General features: G+C 35.0%; 1 protein-coding gene across 4 annotated transcripts in view; it reads right to left on the bottom strand.

The window, feature by feature from the left end:
- The window catches only part of BAIAP2 (BAR/IMD domain containing adaptor protein 2), a 173,859-nt gene that overhangs the window by 127,746 nt on the left and 23,072 nt on the right, over positions 1-23,041 (bottom strand). For all 4 annotated transcript variants that reach the window (XM_074260383.1, XM_074260384.1, XM_074260381.1 and 1 more), the window contains exon 2: positions 3,339-3,414. In XM_074260383.1, the coding sequence (XP_074116484.1) occupies positions 3,339-3,414 (76 nt within the window). The remainder of the gene's footprint in view (positions 1-3,338; positions 3,415-23,041) is intronic.

The following is a 23,041-nucleotide window of genomic DNA, read 5'->3' as shown; positions in this document are numbered from 1 at the left end:
CTCTTAAAATAAGGGAAATACAAATGATATTTTGGCTCAAGCCAAAAGTAGTCGACTTTGCCCATGTTGACCAAGAACTCTAAAAAGAAGGTGTAGTGTGCCTGGCCAGAGAGAGTTGGGCCATAGCATAGTAACCTAAGGTGATGGAAGGGTCAAACGAAAAGTTTTTGAGAACTGAGCAGAGCAGTAGATAGAGGGGCAGACCTGGAGTCAGGAAGACCTCTCTTCCTGAGTTCAAATCTAGCCTCACACACTTACTAGCTGTGTGACCTAGGCAAGTCACATTACCCTGTTTGCCTCAGTTTCCTCATCTATCAAAATATGGCAAACTATTCCAATATCTTAGTTAAGAAACCCCCAAATGGGGTCATGAGGGATCAGACACAACTTAAAACTAAATAACAACAACAAAGACTTGAACATGTCTGTAGCTAATAAGGAAGGCACCAAGAGAAAGGAAAAGAAGAGTTAAGAGAAAGTGAATGCTCAATGGAGTAAGCTCTTAAAAAGGAAAGTAAGGACCAGATCAAGATTTACACCCTCAAAAGCCACATGTCTGCTGAAATTCCTTAGTTCTTGGGAGAAATATCCTTAAAAAGGAAGTGAGACTGTTGAACTGTAGTAATGTGGCAGAACTAAAAACATACTTTTGCACCATTCCAGATGGTGTTCTCTTGTCAGGACATCTTATTTGGAATGTGGCTAGTTTGGTCAGTGGCTATAACTGGGACAAATAAGCCACTTTTGTGAAAAGAGAGTTATTTACCCAAAATAAGAACATTATTTCTATTTTTGTGTTTATTTGTGGTTTAAAAAAAAAAACTTTGGTTATTTTGGAGTGGTTTTTGTTGTTGTTGTGCTGCTGCTGCTGCTGCTTTATTTTGTTTAAAAAAAATTGCTAGCCCAATTCACTGATCATTTCATTCAGAGATTATTTTTCTCTTTTTTTTAATGAGTTTAGCAACATAAATTTGCCACAAGGACTATTTTGCCTGCATCCCAAAAGCATTAATATGTTGCCTCATTTATGGCATTTCCTTTGATAAAAGTATTTTTAACCTATTTATTTTATAGGCTTTTATTAGTCCTCATTTAAATCTAAACCCTTTCTTCAAGTTCAACTTATTGATTAAAATTTTTTGTGTTAGGAAAAGAATGTATTTATATTTTTTTTCATTATTGTATAAGTTCTTTATATTCTGGCATATCATCACTATTTGTAAAAGAGTCATGAAAAACTGAAAAATCTCTATACCATATTTTTTCTTAACAAATAAACAATAACTTGATATTTATTACATCTAATTTTTCTAAAATTGTATATATTATATTTATTATAAGTACTTCAGTGATGCAGTATCCTTTCCCTCACTCACAGTAATGAGTTAGGCCTTAGACCCTCCTCCACTTTTATGACAAGGATGAACTTTCCCTAAAAAGAGACAATTCTGTGTCACTGGACCTTACTGATTCCAGTTTCCTGGTCATCAAAGGGCATTAAAAATATCCAAACCTGTCAGACATACAATGATGCCTATCCTAATGTAAATTACCCTACTCTGATTATCTACTGACCAGATTCATTTACACAACAAGGCAACAAGGGCTGAATCTAGAAAAAATTTAATATAAATGCCACTGTATCCTTGTTGCGAATATAAATACAATATAAACATTGCTCCACTATCTACAGTATCATTAAACACAATGTAGTTGCTTTATTTATCTGGATTTAAGAGTTAGGAAAGCCTGATTTCAAATGCTGCCTAAAATATTTCTTACGTGTGTAATCCTAATTCGAGATACTAAAGTTTAAATAGCTCAGGTTCCTCATTTGTAATATAAGTGGGATGAGTTCAATGGTTTATGAGGATCCTTCTAGTTCTAAATCTACATCTTTTAATCAGGTTTTACTGTTGCCTTGTCCAAGATCATGATTGCCATCCCTGTTACTCTGGATTTACTTAAGGATTAGTCTGTTTCAAATCAATTTCTTATAAAGAGTTTTAGAATCTTCCTTCTAATCCAAGCTGCCACACTTCTCCATTTTATGGAAAAGTTCATCCTATTCGCAGTTAAAATTGTTGGTTGTATCTTTCACTTAACTGTATATTCTGTAATAATGTATCTTCTCTTTGCTCCCACTCCTCTCTTTACACATACACATACACACACACACTGAAGAAATAAAAGAAAATGGATAAACATCAGTGATCTCTAATTGGAATGATTTAATTCTGTTCCTTTGCTCTTCCTCTCAGCCTTCAATCCCTAACTAAGATCATTTGGGTCTCCTTTTAGTTCAACTTTTATCTGACTTTAGTTGAAATTTATATTTCTTGTGATTATTTACTCTCAACATTATTATCTCTTAAATTCCTCACTTCTGCTCTGCTTCCATTTATTTTCATATTGACTTTAATGCAGTCCTACACCACATGTTTTGGGGTAAGTAATATGTGTATTTAGCCTTTCTTTGCCTAATCCACATAAAAATGAGGCACCCCTGATTCCTATGCTTTATGTTTGCATATTTTTCCAAGCTCTCTCAATTTAAGTGCAACAGTGAATTTCTCCATCTTCTTCCCCAGTTATTCCATACTATATTCCTTTTTCTCTCCTGTTCCTTTACTCTCTCTCAAAGCAAGCAGAACAAAACTACATCCAATTTCTTTGTTATCTTTCTTACCCTATCTTTGACACTTGAAAGAGGTAGGATTGTGAAGGAGGAATGGCCTCTTTACTATTAGGATAGAAACATTTGATCATCATTTAACTACTTCAAATTACTCAAATATATTTCTGTTTCTAATCTTAACTTGTCTCCTAGGTTTGTATTTCAAAAATGCTACCTACCTCTGTTTTTTTCAACAGGAATGTTTGAAAATCATCTATTAAAGATACATTTTTTCTTCCTCCATTATGCAAATTATTTTTGGTTATGTGCCTTTTTTTTTTTTTTTTTTTTTTTTTTGCCTTTTTTGTATATCTTATTCCAAGCTTTCCTTTTTATTTTTCAGGATGTCTACTACTTCTATAAGGTTTTTATCTTCTGTTTACTATGTTCTAAAAGTTCTAATTTCATCATCTTGTTTCAGCTTATCTTTCATTTTGTGGCAAGTTTCAAGGCTCACATGCCATGAAATATGACATCTGTACCTTTATTCAAATGTCCTCTTTGTACATTTTGTTTGAGGAATAAAGGATATACTTTGATAGTCAATAATGAAGCTTGGAAACACTAAAGTGTACCTTCTGACAACCAAGAGCTATGCTGAAACATCAAAAGATCCACCCCCAGGACCTTCATAATAGAGGGACAGGGAAGTTAGACATACCTGCCAGGGCTTTTTCATAGTTCTTCCCCATGGAAATGAAGTTCCTGAGGCTAGGGTTGAACTGTTCCATAATTGTCTGTAAAGACACAGAGAAAGAAAGCAAAACATTAATATCCCAGGTAGATATTGCTATCTGAAATAAACCAAATTCTGGTCAGAAAGGAGAAAGCAGAGGGGAGAAGAGAGAATAAAAGATACAGATACTTTGGCAACAAATGTGTTTTCATAGCATCACTAATATCACATTGATACAGCATGAATAAACTTGGAAAAGATGTTCAAAGACTTCTTCTGGCTCTGAACCTTTAGTCAGGTTTCTCAATATATAAATATGCCAGACAGATATTTCTCAAACATGAAGTAATGCTCTAGCCTGAACTTCATTTTCTAATCTTCAAAGTAGGAGCTAAACTAGATGATCTCTAAAGTTCTCTTTCACTATGGTTCCATAAACATTTGTGATATTTTGTAATATTTAATCAGATATCAGTATTGATGAGATAAATATTCCCAAGCTGTGAATATTCCAACTAGTTCTATATTCCATGAAGGACCATGAAGGACCATTAAGTGCCAACAATCAGAAGTTCTTATACTAAGGAATTAGAAGAAATTTTGCTATTAAGACCAAAGAACCACTTTTATCAGAAGGCTCAAAAATAGCCCCAAACATTAGTTGATACCAAACCAGACAGCTGTTAGAAGGAAACAGTGAACCCAAACAACTCAGGTTTATAAATGGTTTATTATCTGTACCTTATCTTAACTGTGGTAAGAAAAGAGAAGCTAAAGAAGGAAAAATTATCATAGTCCTATGTACTTGAAGGCTATAAAAATTTCTGTACAGATATTTCTTACTTTATACAAGTTCAACCATATGTAAAGAATTTTCAAATAAAGTCACATTCCAAAAAAAAACCATGCTGTTTTGTTGTTAGTCTTTTCCTGCCCCCTCAGCTCTATAACTTCGCATCCTAACTTGTAGCGAGCTGTCGTCTCTAGAAGCTGCCGGATCACTCTCTGGGAAGAGATCTGCTGTGTCTTCTACTCAAATGTCTCAGACAGATTCTTCTTCCTGTAACGAACCGTTGTCTCCAGGCAGTTGCTGTTAACTCTTGTCCAGAGAAGTGAAATTCCCTTCCTGCAGGGAGCCCCGTCAAGCCTGATGCAATGCAGAGTCTTCCCCTCTTCCTGGAGTGCTGTCCTCTTTATCCTCCCAGAGAATGGGCGTGAGATATTGCAAGGGCTTCTGGGAAGAACCACTTCAGCCGATGAGCTTGCTCCTTCTATCAAGTCAACCTGAGTTCTCACCTTGTAATTGTCCAGACAACCTGAATTCTCACCTTGTCACTGTCCAGACAACCTGAGTTCTCACCTAGTAATCCTAACATCTCCCCCTTTCTTTTGATTTAGAACATAGGACAGTCATGACCTTGAAACATAAATCTATCAATATGGGAAGTATTACACATAATTACATAAATTACATAAGCACATAGTAACATAGTAACATAACACATGCTAGAAGTATATAACAAATAACATAATCAAATAATCATAAATTGAAAATTTATAAATGTCCATAAGTCCATTGTCCATTAGTCTCATCTTGTGTGAGGAAGTCCAATGATTCCTGCTGGTTTTAAAGTTCTTTAACAGTCTTTTTATTAGCCATGCTCTTTCGGTGTAAGATGTTTCTTAGATCTTCTCCTTTATTTTGAGGTCTTTCTCTTTTTCTGTCTTTCTCTGATGGACAAGGCGAATATGACTCATTGGCACCCATCTGATTCCTTCTCCTGCTGAAGAAATACAAGCAAACCCTCTCTCCCAGGCAGCCAACTTATCTAATTTCCTTCTATTTACCACTTTTTAAATCTCTTCTCATCATCTGGCAATTACATTGGATTTGTTTGCACTGGACACAGCCCTGTTGGTTTAAAAGGCCTGTATTCTCCCCAAGTGTAATCCATTTTTGCAATCTGATTGCCTTTTGGCTGACTATCAGATAATCCCTTTCTGCCATGTGATTGCATTTCTGCTGGTTGATCACATCAGAGTCCTGACCTTCTAAAGGCTCTTTGGGTGTAACATCAGCTGCCATCATGCCCCAAGTCTTTTTTGCCTGGGGCCCTGGACCTGGGCCCCTCATCCCATTTCCCTGAATTATTCTACACTTTGATGCCCAATGGAGTCCTCTGTTGCATTTTGGACATGGGGTTTTAGGTCTTCTTTCACCCTGTCTTCTCACTGTATCTCCATACCTACACTGAGCTCTTAGATGTCCAATTTTTCCACATTGAAAACATCGCCGAGTTTCTCTAGAAGTCCCTTGCCAGGAGGGACCCTGCCTTTCCACATTCATCATTGTCTGGGTGTAAAAAGCATTTGTTCCCACTGTAGCACAGCGTCTTATGATCTCCTCTAAAGGAGCATCTTTGTCTAATCCCCATATAATTCTTTTGCAAATCTCATTGGCATTTTCCTTAGCCAGATGTCTGGTCATTATTTCTGTAGCTGCATTTTCTCCAATAGTTCTTTTGACAGCAGTTTGCAAACGTCCCACAAAATCTGCAAAAGGTTCATTGGGACCTTGCTGTATTTTAGTGAAAGCCTCTCCACGATCTTTCTGTCCAGGAAGGACACCCCAAGCTTTTATTGCAGCCTTAGCAATTTGTTCATATATTGTCATGGTATAATTAATCTGTTCCGAATTCTCTCCATACTGACCTTCACCAGCTAAGTGCTCAAAAGTGAATTGTGTGTTAACTCCTATTTCCAAATTGCATCTGACTTGAATTTTACATAATTCATGAAATTCCGCAAGCCATAATAAATTTTCTCCAGGTTCCAGACATGTCCTTGCTATGGATTTCCAATCATTCGGGGTTAGGACTTCATAAGACAAACCATCTAGTAACATTTTTGACATAAGCTGATGTAGCCCCATAAAGGGTACAACCTTTTTTCAAATCCTTAATTTTATTCAAATCTAAAGGTGCATATCTTCTCCTTTTTTTACCTACAGAGTCAATCTCTTCAATCACAGGATATGCATGTATAAAATCACTTATATCCTGTCCTTCTCTCTTAGCTTTAACCAATGCTTTTTCTAATCTTGTCATAGGTTTAGGCTGCTTCACAGGCAATTCTGTTTGTGTTTCTGCCTCTTCCCCTCTTTCTTCCTCCATCTCTGAAGGTGGGGTTGATGTGGGCCTGTCAATAATCTGTTCTCTAGGCAGGGTTGAAGCTTCTTCAAGAGAATCATACCATAATTCCTCATTTAAATCCTCTTGCTCTAGGGAAAGATCTTGATCTTTCCTTTTTTCCTCACACTTCCTCCTCTGTTCATTTTTAGAACTTTTCCTTCTCCTACAACTTGCTTGATAGTTTAAGGCTAATTGAACTATGTTGTAGATATAAAATACTTCTGCAGAAATTGAACGAGGCCCATTTTTTGCTTGAAATTCTTTCATTTCATATCCCACTAGCTTCCATTTATCTACATCTATCTTTTCTTCCTCTAAGAACCAAGGGGATGTGCATCTTAATGCAGCCAAGAGTTTAGCAATCTGTACCCAGGTTACAAGTAAACTCTGCTCCTCAATTATGTTGATTATACTCTCTATAGTACCACTCCTGAATGGGGGTGGAGCTGAGGTTGCTTCTGGGGCTGGGGTTGAGTCGGCTGAGGTCCAGGGATTGAATATAGCTAACATCTGCCCCATTTCAGCTATAAGAGATTCCTGGTTTAGCCCTTAACAAGTTAAGTTCCTTATTTATCTATTAGCACGCTCACTTAATCTTTAACAAAGTTTCCTTGTTACTCACGGTTCTGGGTCAGAGAGACTGAGATCTGGATGGGAGGCTTTTCCACTGGAATCAGGACCGTGTCTGTCCCTGTTCGGGCGCCAAATTGCGAAGGTCTGGTCTAGCTCCTCTTGTCAGGATAAGCAAAAGTCCTTGCCCCACGTTGGGCGCCAATTGTAGCGAGCTGTCGTCTCCAGAAGCTGCTGGATTGCTCTCTGGGAAGAGATCTGCTGTGTCTACTCAAATCTCTCAGACAGATTCTTCTTCCTGTAGTGAACCGTTGTCTCCAGACAGTTGCTGTTAACTCTTGTCCTTAGAAGTGACTTCCCTTCCTGCAGAGAGCCCCGTCAGGGCTGATGTAATGCAGAGTCTTCTTCTATCTCTGGGAGTCCTCTCTTTTATTCTCCCAGAGAATGGGCGTGGGATAATGCAAGGGCTTCTGGGAAGAACCACCTCAGCCAATGAGCCTGCTCCTTCCATCAAGTCAACCTGAGTTCTCACCTTGTAATTGTCCAGACAACCTGAATTCTCACCTTGTCACTGTCCAGACAACCTGAGTTCTCACCTAGTAATCCTAACACTAACTCCCACCAAAAAAACTCACAAAATAAAACAAAATCCAACCGTCTAAGTGAAAACTGAAGAACTAATGGGGAGAAACCATCATTGCAAGACAGAAACTTGGCTTCAGACCTCCTTCTTGAAGAGAAGAGATCTATGCCCCACTCTATCAAACTATCCTTGTGCACACTCACTTCTCTGTACCCAAGACCCTAAGGTCCTTGAACCATATGCTGGGCCCTCTCCTTCCAGTCATGGGACCCTCTTCATGCTTCCCTTAGTCAGAAGCCTTCCCCATGGCTTCAATAAATTAGAATTACATAATCTTAAACTAGAGGGCTGCATTTATATAAAGCAAGACTGCCTGTATAAGGAAAACCAAAACATTCCATTATGGCTAGTCCCTTACTCAGTTAACAAGCATTCATTAAAAGCTTACTGTGAGTCAGACAATATGATAAGCTCTAGGCATATGCCCCAACCCTCAAAGAGCACACATTCTATTGGAGGAAACAACATGCAAATAACTATGCACTTATAAGATATATATATATATATATATGTATGTATATATATATATATATATACATATATATATATATACAATGTAAGTGGAAGGTAGTTTTAAAAGGAAAGCTGTCAGCAGAATGAGAAAGTGAGCAGAATCTCAAAGGAATCAAGAAGTCTAGAAATGGAGAAGATGAGAGAGAATGCTCAAGCCATGAGGAACATCAAGTGAAAAGGCATAAAACTGGGAGATGAACTATTGTAAACAAAAAACAGCTAGTAGTCCAATGTATCTAGAGGTACATAAAGTATGAGTATAAAGATAGAAAGAATACAGGTTATGAAGAGCTTTAAATGTCACACATAATTTTGTCTGACCCAAGAGGACAGAAAGAGGCAATGGATTTCTTACTAAGTAAAAAGGAGGTGAAGGTGCTATGCTCAAAACTGAATTTTAGGAAATCACCCTGGCATTTTAGTGGATGATGGCTTGGCATGAGATAAAACTTGAGACATGGATGTCAATCAGCAGGCTCTTACAACAATCTAGGCATGAAGTGATGATGCATGCAGATTCTACATCAGGAGGACAATACTGTTGAGAATGGAGTAATCCTAGTGGGTTGGAACTATGGTAGCAATTTCAGCAGCAAGGCCAAGCAGATATACAGCCTTCCCACTTACTTCTATTCCCATTTTCTTCATTGTTATCCACTAATCTGCTGTATTAGCTCAACAGAATAAAGGAGGATATTTAAAGATGCTGAAGAGGTGTTTAGAAGGGCGAGAGCTCCAGAGAGTCATTTCTGTAGTCCTCGCTCCATTAACCCACCCTTCTTTGGGACGTTATAAAAGTTCCAGAAACAGAAATAGTTCTACAAAGCAAATAGCTGCAATCCAAGATTGATTGATAGGGTAATCTTAAGGCTGGATTATGAAATAAGCAAACCACCTGAAACAGCCAGCATCAGTGTAAATGTATAATCCTTCTCTTACTATGTGCTATTCTTGCCTTTGTTTTAGAATTAGATAACAATACATATATTTGGACTTTATAAATACAGTAGAAAGAACACAAACCAAGCTGCAACCAAAGGGACCTGGGTTTCAATATGAATCAGCTACTTACAACCTATGTACTTTGTATGGGATTGCCTGTCATTTAGGGGATGGAGTAGAGAGAGGGAGGGGAAAATTTGGAAAATGAATACAAGGGATAATGTTATAAAAAATTACTCATGCATATATACTGTCAAAAAATTTATAATTATAAAATTAAAAAAATAAATTTAAAAAAATTTTTAAAAATAACCTATGTACTTTGGTCAAGTCACTTGTTCTCAGATTCTTCATCCATAAAATAAAGGGAATGGATTATGGCATGTGAACAGAATATTGATGCCATATGGAAGTGACAAAAGATATGGATTCGGAGAAAGCTAGGATCATAACTGTAATCCTTTCAGTTGCTGAACAGCAACAACTAGTAAAAGTTTTTACAAAAATCAACTATAACAATGCATAACACAAGATAGTAGTTGTGCTGAAGTTTAAATAGAAACATTTCAATATTTAAATTTTTTATAATCTTTCAATTTTTATAAGTTTGTGGCATCTATATTCTTGAGTTAAGACAGCTAAACCTGTACTAGGAACACAGTATTTATTGCCTATTTTATACAAAGTAATATGCTAGCCACTAGAAATACAAAGACAAAAATGAAACACCCCCTACCCTTAAGGAGTGTATGTGCTAGTCGGGGAGAAGGAGAGAAGGGGTGAACAGAACATGTTAAATTCAAAATAATACCAAGACATTTCAAGAAGGATTATGAAAACTGATAGTGATTCCCAATCCAAGAACAGATAGCAATGTTCATTCAAGTCAACTTAAAACATATTCATTTTGTCCCTGCTATGTATGTATGTGTGCAAGGTTTGAATATTAGAATAACCTTGGCCTATTTTGGGGGCTTTTGGACATTGGAAGGAACCCATGAAGGAGAAAGAGGACCAATCAAGGATCTCTCTTTTCAAACTTTAATAAGCCATGAATGTAAGATGTGAAACACACCCAAAGCCGCCTGTGGTAAATCACAGTGGATTACCCTGACACCACAGCTGGCAATGCTCAGAATGTAATGACTCTATGGAAACCAGCAGTGAGGTTTCACTTCCTTAGACTCACTGGCAGAGATCATCCAGGAGGAATGCAGGTGTGAGTGGGTGGGGACAAGAAAGAAGGGTTCAAATGTAGCCAATATCACTGTCACCTGGATAAATGCCACTAGGGTACTTCTCTACTGGGAAACAAACTGCTGGGTGGAGAGACCAGTCAGCCAGGAAACTGTCATTACTGCAACATAAGTAATACTGTGTCTCAAAAGCTTTGGATCTCCAGATGTACAAAAGTGTGGGGCATGGGAGAAAAGCAGGAATATGGAAGAGGGGAGATACACCAATAAAACATAATATACTTTTCTGGATGCTGGAGGTTACTTCTTTATTAATGGAAAAAGCAGCATTTTTCCCCAGAAGAAAAAGGTCTATCCATCCCCACCCCCAAGCCAAAGAATAGACCTTTTGTTCAATACTTAGTTAGATTGCTGGCTATGAATGGGTCATCCAACTCTTTTCTCTGTCACTCAATCTCTCTAACTATGGCATCTTAAAAGCAAGACAAGTTCAAGAGCTGACCTTTGAAGGGAGGTGAACACAATGCCATGTGAAAATGGTCCCAGGCTCTTGAAATAGGGCAAAAGATAGAGGAGTTGTTGGCAGCTCTCCATGGTTAAGGTCAATAGAGCCTGAGTCCATGTTCAATCATTCTAGATCCTATAAGACCACATCTCTTAGGTTTCCATTCTGACACTGGAGAAGTTTTGTCATTTTCAATATGCCACAAACTAAAAGGCTATAGATTGAAGTATTTATAAAGTCCAAATGTACCTATTATTGTCTCAATCGAAAACAAGAGCAAGAGCAGAACTTAGTAAGAGAAAGGTTATAAAGAAAGGTTATACACTCATCAGCAAGCATGCTCCCTTCCCTACCCAATCTCAACTGCCCCCCCCAAAAAAAATCACAAACACAGTAGCACAGGGAGCCCTGATGTTACTTATATGGGGGGTTGATTTTTATTTTAAATTCACATAAAACTTATATTCATATTTATCTTTCTTGATCTTTTCTTTTTCTATTATTTGCATCAAAAAATCCCTCTCCACTCTTTTCTCAAAGAACCTTTTTTTGTAACAATGAATTTTTTAAAAGGGAAGTGAGCAGTTCAACAAAACTATGTGTCATATACTACATGCAGTGTTTCACAATCCATAATCCATAGTCTAGCACTTCTTCAGTGACAAGAGAATCTATAGATATACATTTTCTCATCTTTCTTCAGTGTTAAACTTAGTCATTATAATTCTTTTTAATTATCAAACTCCTGGAAGAATAGGGGTTTGAATAGATTTGCTTCAGTGGTGTAACATGACATTTCCATTCATTACATGGATATATGGCAGAAATCCCCTTTTCTATTTTTCTACTATTACTTTACATCACTATTATTACTTTACATTTTTAATAATATATTTTCTTAACTATAGGGGTTGGATTCTAGAAAAGGCCTTGAAAGCTGGGGACTAAAAATCTGAGATGGGAAAAATATGATCCATTCACAGTAAGTATTTAAGTCAACCAGCAATAATTCCTGCTATGTATAACGTATTCTGCTAGCCATTGGATATAAGAAGGATGAAAAAAATAGTCTTTACTCTCAAAGAGATTTATGGTTTGGTGGGGGGAAAGACATCCAGTCAAGTAGTAGTAATACAAGCTAGGCATATGGAAGAGGGTCAAACATAGTAGGCTGAGAGAGTCAAACAGAAAGCTTGGGGAGAGCTAAGAAGCCATTAGCTGAGCTATATCTTGGGGAAAAAACAAACAAGAATGTCAACAATTGTAAATATGAAAAGATTCCTGTCTAAGAATAAATAAGTTTGGGAATTGTCAAACGATCCAGTTACACTGGAACATAAGATACAGAAAAGAGAGTAAGTATAAGCTACAAAAAGCAAGAGATCACAACATAACATTTTTACTCTTTTTGTTGTTTGCTTGCATTTTGTTCTCTCATTTTTTTTTTGATCTGATTTTTCTTGTGCACAAGATAATTGTATTAAATATGTATACATATATTGGATTTAACATATATTTTTACCATGTTTAACATATATTGGATTACTTGCCATGTAGGGTGGGGAGAAGGCGGGAAATTTGGAACATAAGATTTTACAATTATCCATGCATATATTTTGAAAATAAAAAGCTTTAATAAAAAAATCAAAAGAAACAATATGATTTCAGACAAAGTAATAGTAAAAACCAAACAGGATAAAATGAGATAAGCAGAAAAACTACATTATGTAGAAAGGCGCCAAAAATAATGAACCAATATCAGCATCTAATATACATGCATCAAATGGCAAAGCATCTCAAAATGTAAGGGAAAAGTTAACTGAATTTCAAGAATAAATTGACAATAAACATATAGACATCAATATATCCTTTTTGGACCTAGACAAATTTAACACAAAGGTAAACAAGAAAAAAAGTAAAGGACCTAAGTAGAATTTTAAGAGTTATACATGAGAAATGTCTTGTGATTCCTAAATAAGAAAAGAGGAAAGCATACATTTATCTTAGTTGGGCATAAAACCTTTACAAAAACTGATCATAAACATTTTAAACATTTTTTGAAACATAAAAACCTTACAAACACATATAAAAATAAATATCAAACACATAATTTTCTAAGCACAATGTAATGAAAATTATATTCAATAAAGATTCTGAAAAGGATTATTTAACCTTAAAAAGTAAGTTTATATGTAACATTTCCAAAGTAAGAACATCCCTATTCTATCATCCAGATATATGACAGAAATGCCCTTTCCTAGTACCAATGTTCTGTTAGTACTTTAAATTATTTTAATAATAGCATTTTGTTATATAAAAATGAAGGGATTCAATTTTGGAAAAAGCCCTTGAAAAGGTGAGTCAAAGAATAAATCTTATGAACAAAAGAAAATTTAATCAAAGAAAATTCTAACAATGAGACACTATATATCAAAACATTTGGGACACAGCTAAAGTAGCCCTTAAAGAAATATTTCTATCTCTAATTATATTCATCAGCAGAAGAATAAATGAATATATCAGTCAACTACCAAAAAAAAAAAGCACTAGAAAAGCAATAAATCAAAAAATTGCAACACCAAAATAGAAATACTGAAAATCAAAGAGATGGACAAAATTGAATGCAAATTCTACCTCAACTTCATAAATTGATAAATAAAATTAGAGGCTGATTTTCTTAAGTTAATCATCTAAATTTTAAAAGAGAAGAAAACCAAATCATTTTGGGGGATTCACATTATTGGAGTTAAAATAAACTATCAGAAAATATTCTGCCCATTATATGTTACAAAACTTAGATGAAACGGCTGAATATTTCCAAAAATAAAAACAGTTAGATTAACAGAATGAAATAGATTGTTTAACCGAATATAAAAAAAATTAATTAATTAATTAAGCAAGAAAGATATGAACTCCCAAAGGAAAAAAAAGGCCAAATGGTTTTACACGTAAATTATAAAAAACATTCAGAGAGCAATTAATGTACAATATTAGTTGTAAAGTTTTTGCAAAATAGTAATAATAGTAATAAGGAATTCTTCCAAATTCTTTTTGATAATACAAATGTGGTCTTGAAATGTAAATGAGGGAGAACCAAAGCAAAGGAAAAAATACTACATAACAATATATCTAATTAACAAAGGTATAAAAATATTATTAAATATTTTGGTAAGAAAATATATTTTAGAAATTATATATTATGATCAGATTGATTTATACAAGGAATGCAGGATTGGTCAGGTATAAGGAAAATCATAGATATAATAATATAAATTAATAACAAAAATAATTTTAAAAGCTCATGATCATGTCAATAAATCCTTAAAAGACTTATGATAAAGCCAACACTCATTTCTATTATTAAAAAACAAAGAAACTTAAAAAGCATAAGAAAGGGGATCTTTCCTTACTATCAAGAACCAACATCATGACTCCCAAAATGTAATGGAGAAAGGCTAATGGACTTTCCATTAAGATCAAAGGCAAAGCAAGGATGTTCCATTATCACTACTATTACTTAATAAAATTCTAGAAATGCTAGTAAAGCAACATAAGAAAAAGAAATCGAGGGAATAAGCATAGGAAAAGAGGAAACAAAATTATTACTTAAGGCAGATGATATGATGTTTTACCTAGAGAATCAAGAGTCAGCTAAAACTAACTAAAACAAAATAAATCCTCTTGAATCATCAGCATTTTTGAATGTTACCAACAAAACCAAGCAGGAAAATATAAATTACATTCAAAATAACTACATAATTTATAAAATACTTAGACTTTTATCTATGAAGACACACATAATAACTATATGACTATAACTATGAAACATTCTTTATACAAATATAGGTCTAAATAATTTGAAAAATATTAACTACTAATGAATAAACCAGGTTCAATTTAAGAAAAATGAAAATATTTCTTGAATTGTTTTATTGTAACACCAAACTTCCAAAAGATCATTTCATAGTGTTAGAAAAAAAACAATAAATTTCATCTAAAAAGAAAAATAGGTCAAGAATCTTGAGAAAAATAATGAAAAAAAGCAGAAAGTCAGAGGAACCTATCAATATCAAATATACTCAAATATACTATAAAACAGTAATCATCAAAACTATCTTGATACTAGTTAAAAATGCAAAAGTTGCCCAAGAAACTATTTTAATGACCTAGAAAAAATATCAACAAAATTCATATGGAAGAATAAAAGGCCGAGAATTTCAAGGGAATAAATGAAAAAAAAAGTCAGATGAAGGTGGTCTAGGTGTACCTGATCTAAAGCTATATTATGTAGCAGCAGTCACCAAAACCATTTGGTATTGGCTAAGAAATAGACCAGTCGATCAGTGGAACAGATTAGGTACAAAGGACAAAAAAGGGTACAACTATAGCAATCTAGTGTTTGACAAACCCAAAGATACCAACATTTGGGATAAAAATTCATTATTTGAAAAAAAAAACTGTTGGGAAAACTGGAAATTAGTATGGCAGAAATTAGATATGGATCCACACTTAACACCATATACCAAGATAAGATCAAAATGGGTCCATGATTTAGGCATAAAGAATGAGACCATAAATAGATTAGAGGAACAGAGGATAGTCTACCTCTCAGACCTGTGGAGGAAGAAGGAATTTATGACCAGAGGAGAACTAGAGATCATTATTGATCACAAAATAGAAGATTTTGATTACATCAAACTAAAAAGCTTCTGTACATACAAAACTAATGCAAACAAGATTATAAGGGAAGTAACAAATTGGGAAAATATTTTTACAGTTAAAGGTTCTGATAAAGGCCTTATTTCCAAAATATATAGAGAATTGACCCTAATTTATAAGAAATCAAACCATTCTCCAATTGATAAATGGTCAAAGGATATGAACAGACAATTCTCAGATGATGACATTGAAATTATATGCATTCATATGAAAGAGTGTTCCAAATCACTACTGATCAGAAAAATGCAAATTAAGACAACTCTGAGATACCACTACACACTGTCAGATTGGCTAAGATGACAGGAACAAATAATAATGAATGTTGGAGGGGCTGTGGGAAAACTGGGACACTGATGCATTGTTGGTGGAGTTGTGAAAGAATCCAACCATTCTGGAGAGCAATTTGGAACTATGCCCAAAAAGTTATCAAACTGTGCATACCCTTTGGTCCAGCAGTGCTACTACTGGGCTTATATCCCAAAGAAATACTAAAGAGGGGAAAGGGACCTGTATGTGTCAAAATGTTTGTGGCAGCCCTTTTCGTAGTGGCTAGAAACTGGAAAATGAATGGATGTTCATCAATTGGAGAATGGTTGGGTAAATTATGGTATATGAATCTTATGGAATATTATTGCTCTGTAAGAAATGATGAGCAGGATGAATACAGAGAAGTTTTGAGAGACTTACATGAACTGATGCTGAGTGAAATGAGCAGAACCAGGAGATCACTATACACTTCAACAACAATACGGGGTGAAGATATATTCTGATGGAAGTAGATATCTTCAACATAAAGAAGATTCAACTCACTTCCAGTTGATCAATGATGGACAGAAACAACTACACTCAGAGAAGGAACACTGGGAAGTGAATGTAAACTGTTAGCACTACTGTCTTTCTACCCAGGTTACTTATACCTTCGGAATCCAATCTTAAAGTGCAACAAGAAAATTGGATTTACACACATATATTGTATCTAGGTTATACTGTAACACATGTAAAATGTATGGGATTGCCTGTTATCTAGGGGAGGGAGTAGAGGGAGAGAGGAGAAAATTTGGAAAAATGAATACAAGGGATAATGTTATTAAAAAAATTACTCATGCATATGTACTGTCAAAATATTTTTATAATTATAAAGTTAATAAAAAATGCAAAAGTTGATTAATAGAACAGATTAGGTACACAATGTACAAAGGAAAATGAACAGAGAGGCCTATAGAGTTTGATAAACTCAAAGATCTCAAATCCTGAGATAAAAACTGTGGGGGAAACTGGAAAATAGCCTGGTAGAAGTCAAATATAGAATAATCTCTCAAAACAACATAAAAAGTCATATCATAACCAAATTAGAGGAACAAGGAAAACAAAATAAGAGTTTGTGACCAAAGAAGAGATAGAGAGGCTCAGAGAAGATAAAAGGGAAAATAAAAAATTTAATATATAAAACTTATATGCATTTGCACAATCAATTCAGTTAAAATTTAAAAGGGAAATAGTTTACCAAGGGGAGAAAAAAAAACTTGTAGAAAGTTTCTAAGATAAGATTTCACATCCAAAATATATAAGGAAGTGATTCAATTTTATAAGAACAAGAACCATTCCCTAATAAATGGTCAAATAATATCAAGAAGTAATTTTCAAGGTGTCAAAACCCACATTTAAAAAATGCTACAAATAACTAATAATTAGAAAAATGCAAATTCAAACAATTCAGATGTTCCATTTCATATCCATCAGAGCAGCAAAGATGACCAAAAAAAAAAAAAAAAGGAAAATTACAATTGCTGAAGAGGCCTTGGCAAGGCATATTAGTGTATTTTTGATAGCATTATCAAAAGGGCTAGCCATTCTGGAAAGCAATTTACAACTATATCTTTGATCTAAAATACCACTATACCCCAAAGAGATAAAAGAAATAGAAAAATGACCCATATTTACAAAAAAATTATAGCAGTCCTTTTTGTAGATGAAAGAAGTGGAAGGTAAAGAAGTACCTAGTAACTGGGAAGTATTAAACAGATTGTGGTATATTAATATAATTTTACATAATTTTATATAATTAATAATATTAATAATTAATATTACTTTACCATAAGGAATGACAAAAAGGTTTTCAAAGAAACATACAAAGACTTGCTATGAACTGATGCAAAGTTAAGTAAATGGAACAAGAACAATTTATATGATGAAAACATTGCAAAAACTGACAACTTTTTAAAAATTTAAGAACTGTGATTAAGGTAACATTCCAGATGGCCTACAATGAAACATGCTCTTCTGACAGAGGTAATTAACTTGAGTTGCAGAATAAGATTTAGATTTTCAGACATAAACACTGTAGGAATTTGTTTAGGGAGAAAGAGAGGAAGAAAGAAAGAAAAAAAACAAAGAAGGAAAGAAGCTAAAGAAAGGAAAGGAAGAGGAAGGAAGGGAGGAGGGAAGGAAGGAAAGAAGAAGAAAGGAAAGAGGGAAGGAAGAAAGAAGAAAGAGAAAAAAGAAGGAAGGAAAGAAGGAGGAGGGAGGGGGCAGAGGGAGAAGGGGGAAGGGAAGGAAGAAAGGGGAAAAAGCGGAGGGAAGAGAGGGAGGAAGGGAAAAAGGGAGGGATGGAGGAAGGGAGAAAGGGAAGGAGGAAAGGAAGGAAGGAAGAAAGGAGGGAGAAAGGAAGGGAGGAAAGGAAGGAATTATTGAAATATTGGTAAAATGTACAGAAAGAAACCAAAAGGGTCCACAAAGAAGCAGGATATCTTTGAAAATAATATAGTAAAAGTTTTATTCTTAAAAAAGAAAAGCAAGCCATACATAATAGAGATTTGCAGTTTCATGACCAATCCTCTCCTCTTCTACCATGTATTTGGAGATGTTTGTTTTAGTAAATATTTATCAATTCAAAACAATGAAAACAGGATTTTAAGAATGAAAAAAAGTGAAGTTTTTCAGTTACCTGAGCTCTGTGATATTAAAAACTTGAGCAAGAGCTCTTAAGTTGAGGTCTATAAATTTGGATGAAAAAAAAAAAATCACATCTCAATTTTCACTAACTTTTGGGTTCCTTTGTAATCAACACATTTTGGGGGGGCATTTAGAAACTGTATTCTGAAAGAGAGTTCAAAGGTCTCTATACATTCCCAAAGGGTTTCATGACACACAAAATAGGTTAAGATCTAAAGGAACTTAATAGAAACTTAAAAGAAACTTAATAATAGAAACTTTTGCATAAAGCAAAAGAAAAGCAAGAGTGAAGTAGGTAACATGATTTTAGAAACCTGAGGAGAAAAAGCAATCTATCAATAATCTTTGGAAGAGGTTTCTGGGGATGCTAGAATCCAACTGAGGCTATAAGACCACTAAAGAGACTGAGTTCAGATTCTAGAGGAAAGATACCAGGACTAAGTTATTTATGAGAAAGCTTTTGAATATCAAGACATTCCTATCTGTATGATGGTGAACAAATTACTTAGCTAAGCCTTAGTTTCTGTAAAACGGAGACAAGCAATCATTATTCTGCCTACCTCACGAGGTTGTTTAAAAAAATATTAAAAGTTAAAATACATTTATCAGTCTCTTCATCTATAAAATGAGGAGACTAGAACAAGCTTCCTCCCTTTTCTAAAAGCTCTAATCCTATGAAAAGGAATTTGAGATTAGGTACATGATAAACTGTGCTAGGCAAGCTAATCTGAGGTTAGACTATAGTTTCCTTATTAATAGAAATGTTCTGTTAACTTGTCGCTTTCTAGACTTTTTTTTTGGTTTTGTTTTTCTCTGGGTTCCTAATAAAGCTCTTTTTAAAAACTTCCATCATGACTCCCCATTCATTTTATTTTCCTGCTCAAATGGCCTGTTGGATGTTTCCCAAATATAGTCCATTATTTCCCACTCCTAAGCCTTTGAATAAGCTGTCCCCTATTCAGGGAATGTACTCCTAGCATACTTCAAGGATGTTCACATGGCGCCAGAAATCTCTGTTGCTATCTCTGTTAAGTGGTACTCAAAAGATCACATGTATATATCTTTGCAACCCACAGCAGAATATAAGTTCTTTTTTTTTTTTAATTAAAGCTTTTTATTTACAAAACAGTTGCATGGGTAATTTTTCAACATTGACCCTTGCAAAGCTTTCTGTTCCCAATTATCTCCTCCTTCCCCCAACCCTCTCCCCAGATGGCAGATAGTCCAATACATGTTAAATATGTTAAATCCAATATATGTATACATATTTATACAGTTATCATGCTGCACAAGAAAAATCACATCAAGAAGGGAAAAAAAATTGGGAAAGAAAACAAAATGCAAGCAAACAACAACAGAAAGAGTGAGAATGCTATGTTGTGGTCCACACTCAGCTCCCACAGGCCTCTCTCTGGATGAAGATGGTTGTCTCCATCATTGAACAATTGGAATTGGTTTGAATCATTGTTGAAGAGAGCCACTGTCCATCAGAATGGATCATCCTATAATCTTGTTGTTACAGTGTATAATGATATCCTGGTTCTGCTCATTTCACTTGCCAACAGATCATGTAAGTTTCTCCAGGCCTCTCTGAAATCATCCTGCTGGTAATTTTTTAGAGAACACTAATATTCCATAACATTCATATACCATAATTTATTCAGCCATTCTCCAATTGATGGGCATCAATTCAGTTTCCAGTTTCTTGACACCCCAAAAAGGGCTGCCACAAAAATTTTTGCACATGTGAGTCTCTTTCCCTTCTTTAATATCTCTTTGGAATATAAGCCCAGTAGAAACAGTTACACCAACAATGTATCAGTGTCCCAGTTTTCCCACATCCTCTCCAATATGCGTCTTTATCTTTTCTTGTCATCTTAGCCAATCTGATAGGTGTGTAGTGATATCTTAGAGTTGTCTTAATTTGTATTTCTCTGATCAGTAGTGATTTAGAGCATCTTTTAATGTGACTACAAATAGTTTCAATTTCTTCATCTGAAAATTGGCTGTTCATATCCTTTGACCATTTATGAATTGGAGAACGGCTTGATGAATGTAAGTTCTGTGAGGGCAGGTTCAGTGGGGCTTTTTTGTTTTTGTCTTTATGGTCCTATCACTTTGGATAACATTGATTGAACTAAGAGGATAAAGGGATTTCAAGGAAAAAAAAAAAAGGGAAAGGAAAAAAACAATAGTTCTCAGTTACTTCCTGAAAGCAAATTTTCCAGGAGTGGTAGTTGTCATCATTCCCCATTCCCAAGAAGAAAATCAGAGAAGTTAAAACTCAATTATGATAATCAGCAATAGCTGATCCCTTTCAATCAGAGCTTTCTCTTCCAAGTCTGCTGGAGGAAGTTTTGTTGTTGTTATTATTCTTTTGGTGCTTTCTTGGCAAAGATATCACAGTGCTTTGCCACTCCTTTACCAGCTCTTTTTACAAATGAGGAAACTGAGCAATATGGTTAAGTGACTTGCCCAGAGTCACACAGCTAGTAAGTATCTGAGGCCAGATCTGAATTCTCGAAGTTGAGTTTTCCTGACTCCAAGCACAGCACTGTAACCACTGTAACACTTTGCTGCTCTTACTGAAAAATAATGATGTACTTAGCTTGGCTACACCAAAATTCCTTTATATTTATAGTCAGGGCTCAAGAAGAACTGGAATAAAAGAACTGCTTTGGTTTTCCTTTTTTTATCATGTCATCACCAAAGGGCATATGGGAAAAAAAAAAAAAAAAAAAAACCACATACACACAACAATTAGAAAAGGGAATGGGAGGAAACTTTGAAAAAAGGCCATTTGGACTTCATCTGAGCATATGCAAAGAAATTCAAAGCCATGACACAGTGAGACATTATGTCCTGCTGGGAGTCTGAATAACAATGGAGAGCTTCCAGGATCTTGTAGCTTATAAGAATATATGAAGATTACCTATTATATAGAATTTACATTCTTGTTTATTTTCCATTCTATGTTACTCTCTGGGCATTAACATTTAGACTGGCAATTTTAGAATGTGAGCAACCACTGGGGACTGTTAAAACTCTTTTATGTAATATCTTGCTACATTATGCAAATAAAGAATTTGGATAAAGTCAGAGAACCCATCAAGTTGTCTAATATTATAGGTTTTGCCCCTGCTATATTATGATGTATAATTTATTTGTTCAGTAATATTTATGATCATAACAATGCACTTTAGGCACTAGAGCATGGAGCAGAGAAAGGAGTATGAGCCTTGGAATCAAGAAGACCCAGTTCAGATTCTGCATCTGCTACTTACCAATTTAAGGGACCTTCAAACTTTCTGAGCCAAAATCTCTTAATCTAATCAAGTAGGTAATGCTCTGTGTACTATGCCTAGACTAAGGTCAAGAAGATCTGGGTCAAATTCAGCATCAAGACCTTTAGTTCCTATGGCACCCTGGACAAATCAAATCTCTGCCTGCCTCAGTTTCTCCATCTTAAAGATGAAGATAATAATATTACCTACCTCCCAGGGTTGTTGAGAGGACCAAATAAGATACAATGTGGACAGTGCTTATATTACAGTGCTTGGCACATAATAAGGGCTATAAAATGCTAGTTATTATGATTACATTATTATTATGTCTATAAAGGATATTTTTCAGGGTTTTTAGGCTCAGTTGAGTTCATGTACTTTTAAGATGATAAAGTGCTACTTGATTGTTAGGTAGTAGTAATAGTATCAACAAAACAGAAACACAATCTCCATCCTGTTTACAATAATATTATTATAATAATATTAATGTTGCTAATAATGACAACTCACATTTATTCAGTGCTATTTTAGAAGAAAAAAGGACTTTCCTCATAATGACTTGTGAGAGAGATAAGTATTATTATTCTCATTTTATAGATGAAAAAACTGAAGCTTAAATTTCCCTGCGTATAGTCAAGCAGCTCCTAAGTGGCAGAGATGGGATTATTTAAATTCCCAAGTCCCTTTGCTCCAAGTCTAGCACCCCCACAGATATAGCCCCTTCATCTCTATAAGAGATAGTTAGAATCACAGTACCACAGTCCATCAAAGCTGGATGAGATCTTCAAGATTATGTGGTCCAGGCCCTTCACTTTGCTAATGCCAACAACTCTGATTTCTTGTCTCCCCGCTCCCACCTCCTGCCATTTTTCTCATTGTGGACTGGGGTACTTGAATTTGTGCCACAATAAACTATCCTACAATGGTTTTCCTAAACCTAGCACCATATCTTAGTGGATGGAAAAGTAACAATTGAATCCACTAGAAGATACAAAAATATGAGTCTTTCAGCACCAAGCCCCTTCGTTTCCTATTCTTGAGAGAGGATGAGAACAAAAGAAGAACAGAAGGGATAGAGAACCCCTTCCCATTTTCACTAGCCAGGCATCCCATATTAATGTCTAATAAATTGATTAAACATCTGTCACCTCACAGAAGGCTGGCCAAACACTC

This window comes from Sminthopsis crassicaudata, chromosome 4 (assembly GCF_048593235.1).
Source record: "Sminthopsis crassicaudata isolate SCR6 chromosome 4, ASM4859323v1, whole genome shotgun sequence".
NCBI classification, from domain to species: domain Eukaryota; kingdom Metazoa; phylum Chordata; class Mammalia; order Dasyuromorphia; family Dasyuridae; genus Sminthopsis; species Sminthopsis crassicaudata.
This window is presented reverse-complemented; position numbering and strand designations above follow the sequence as displayed.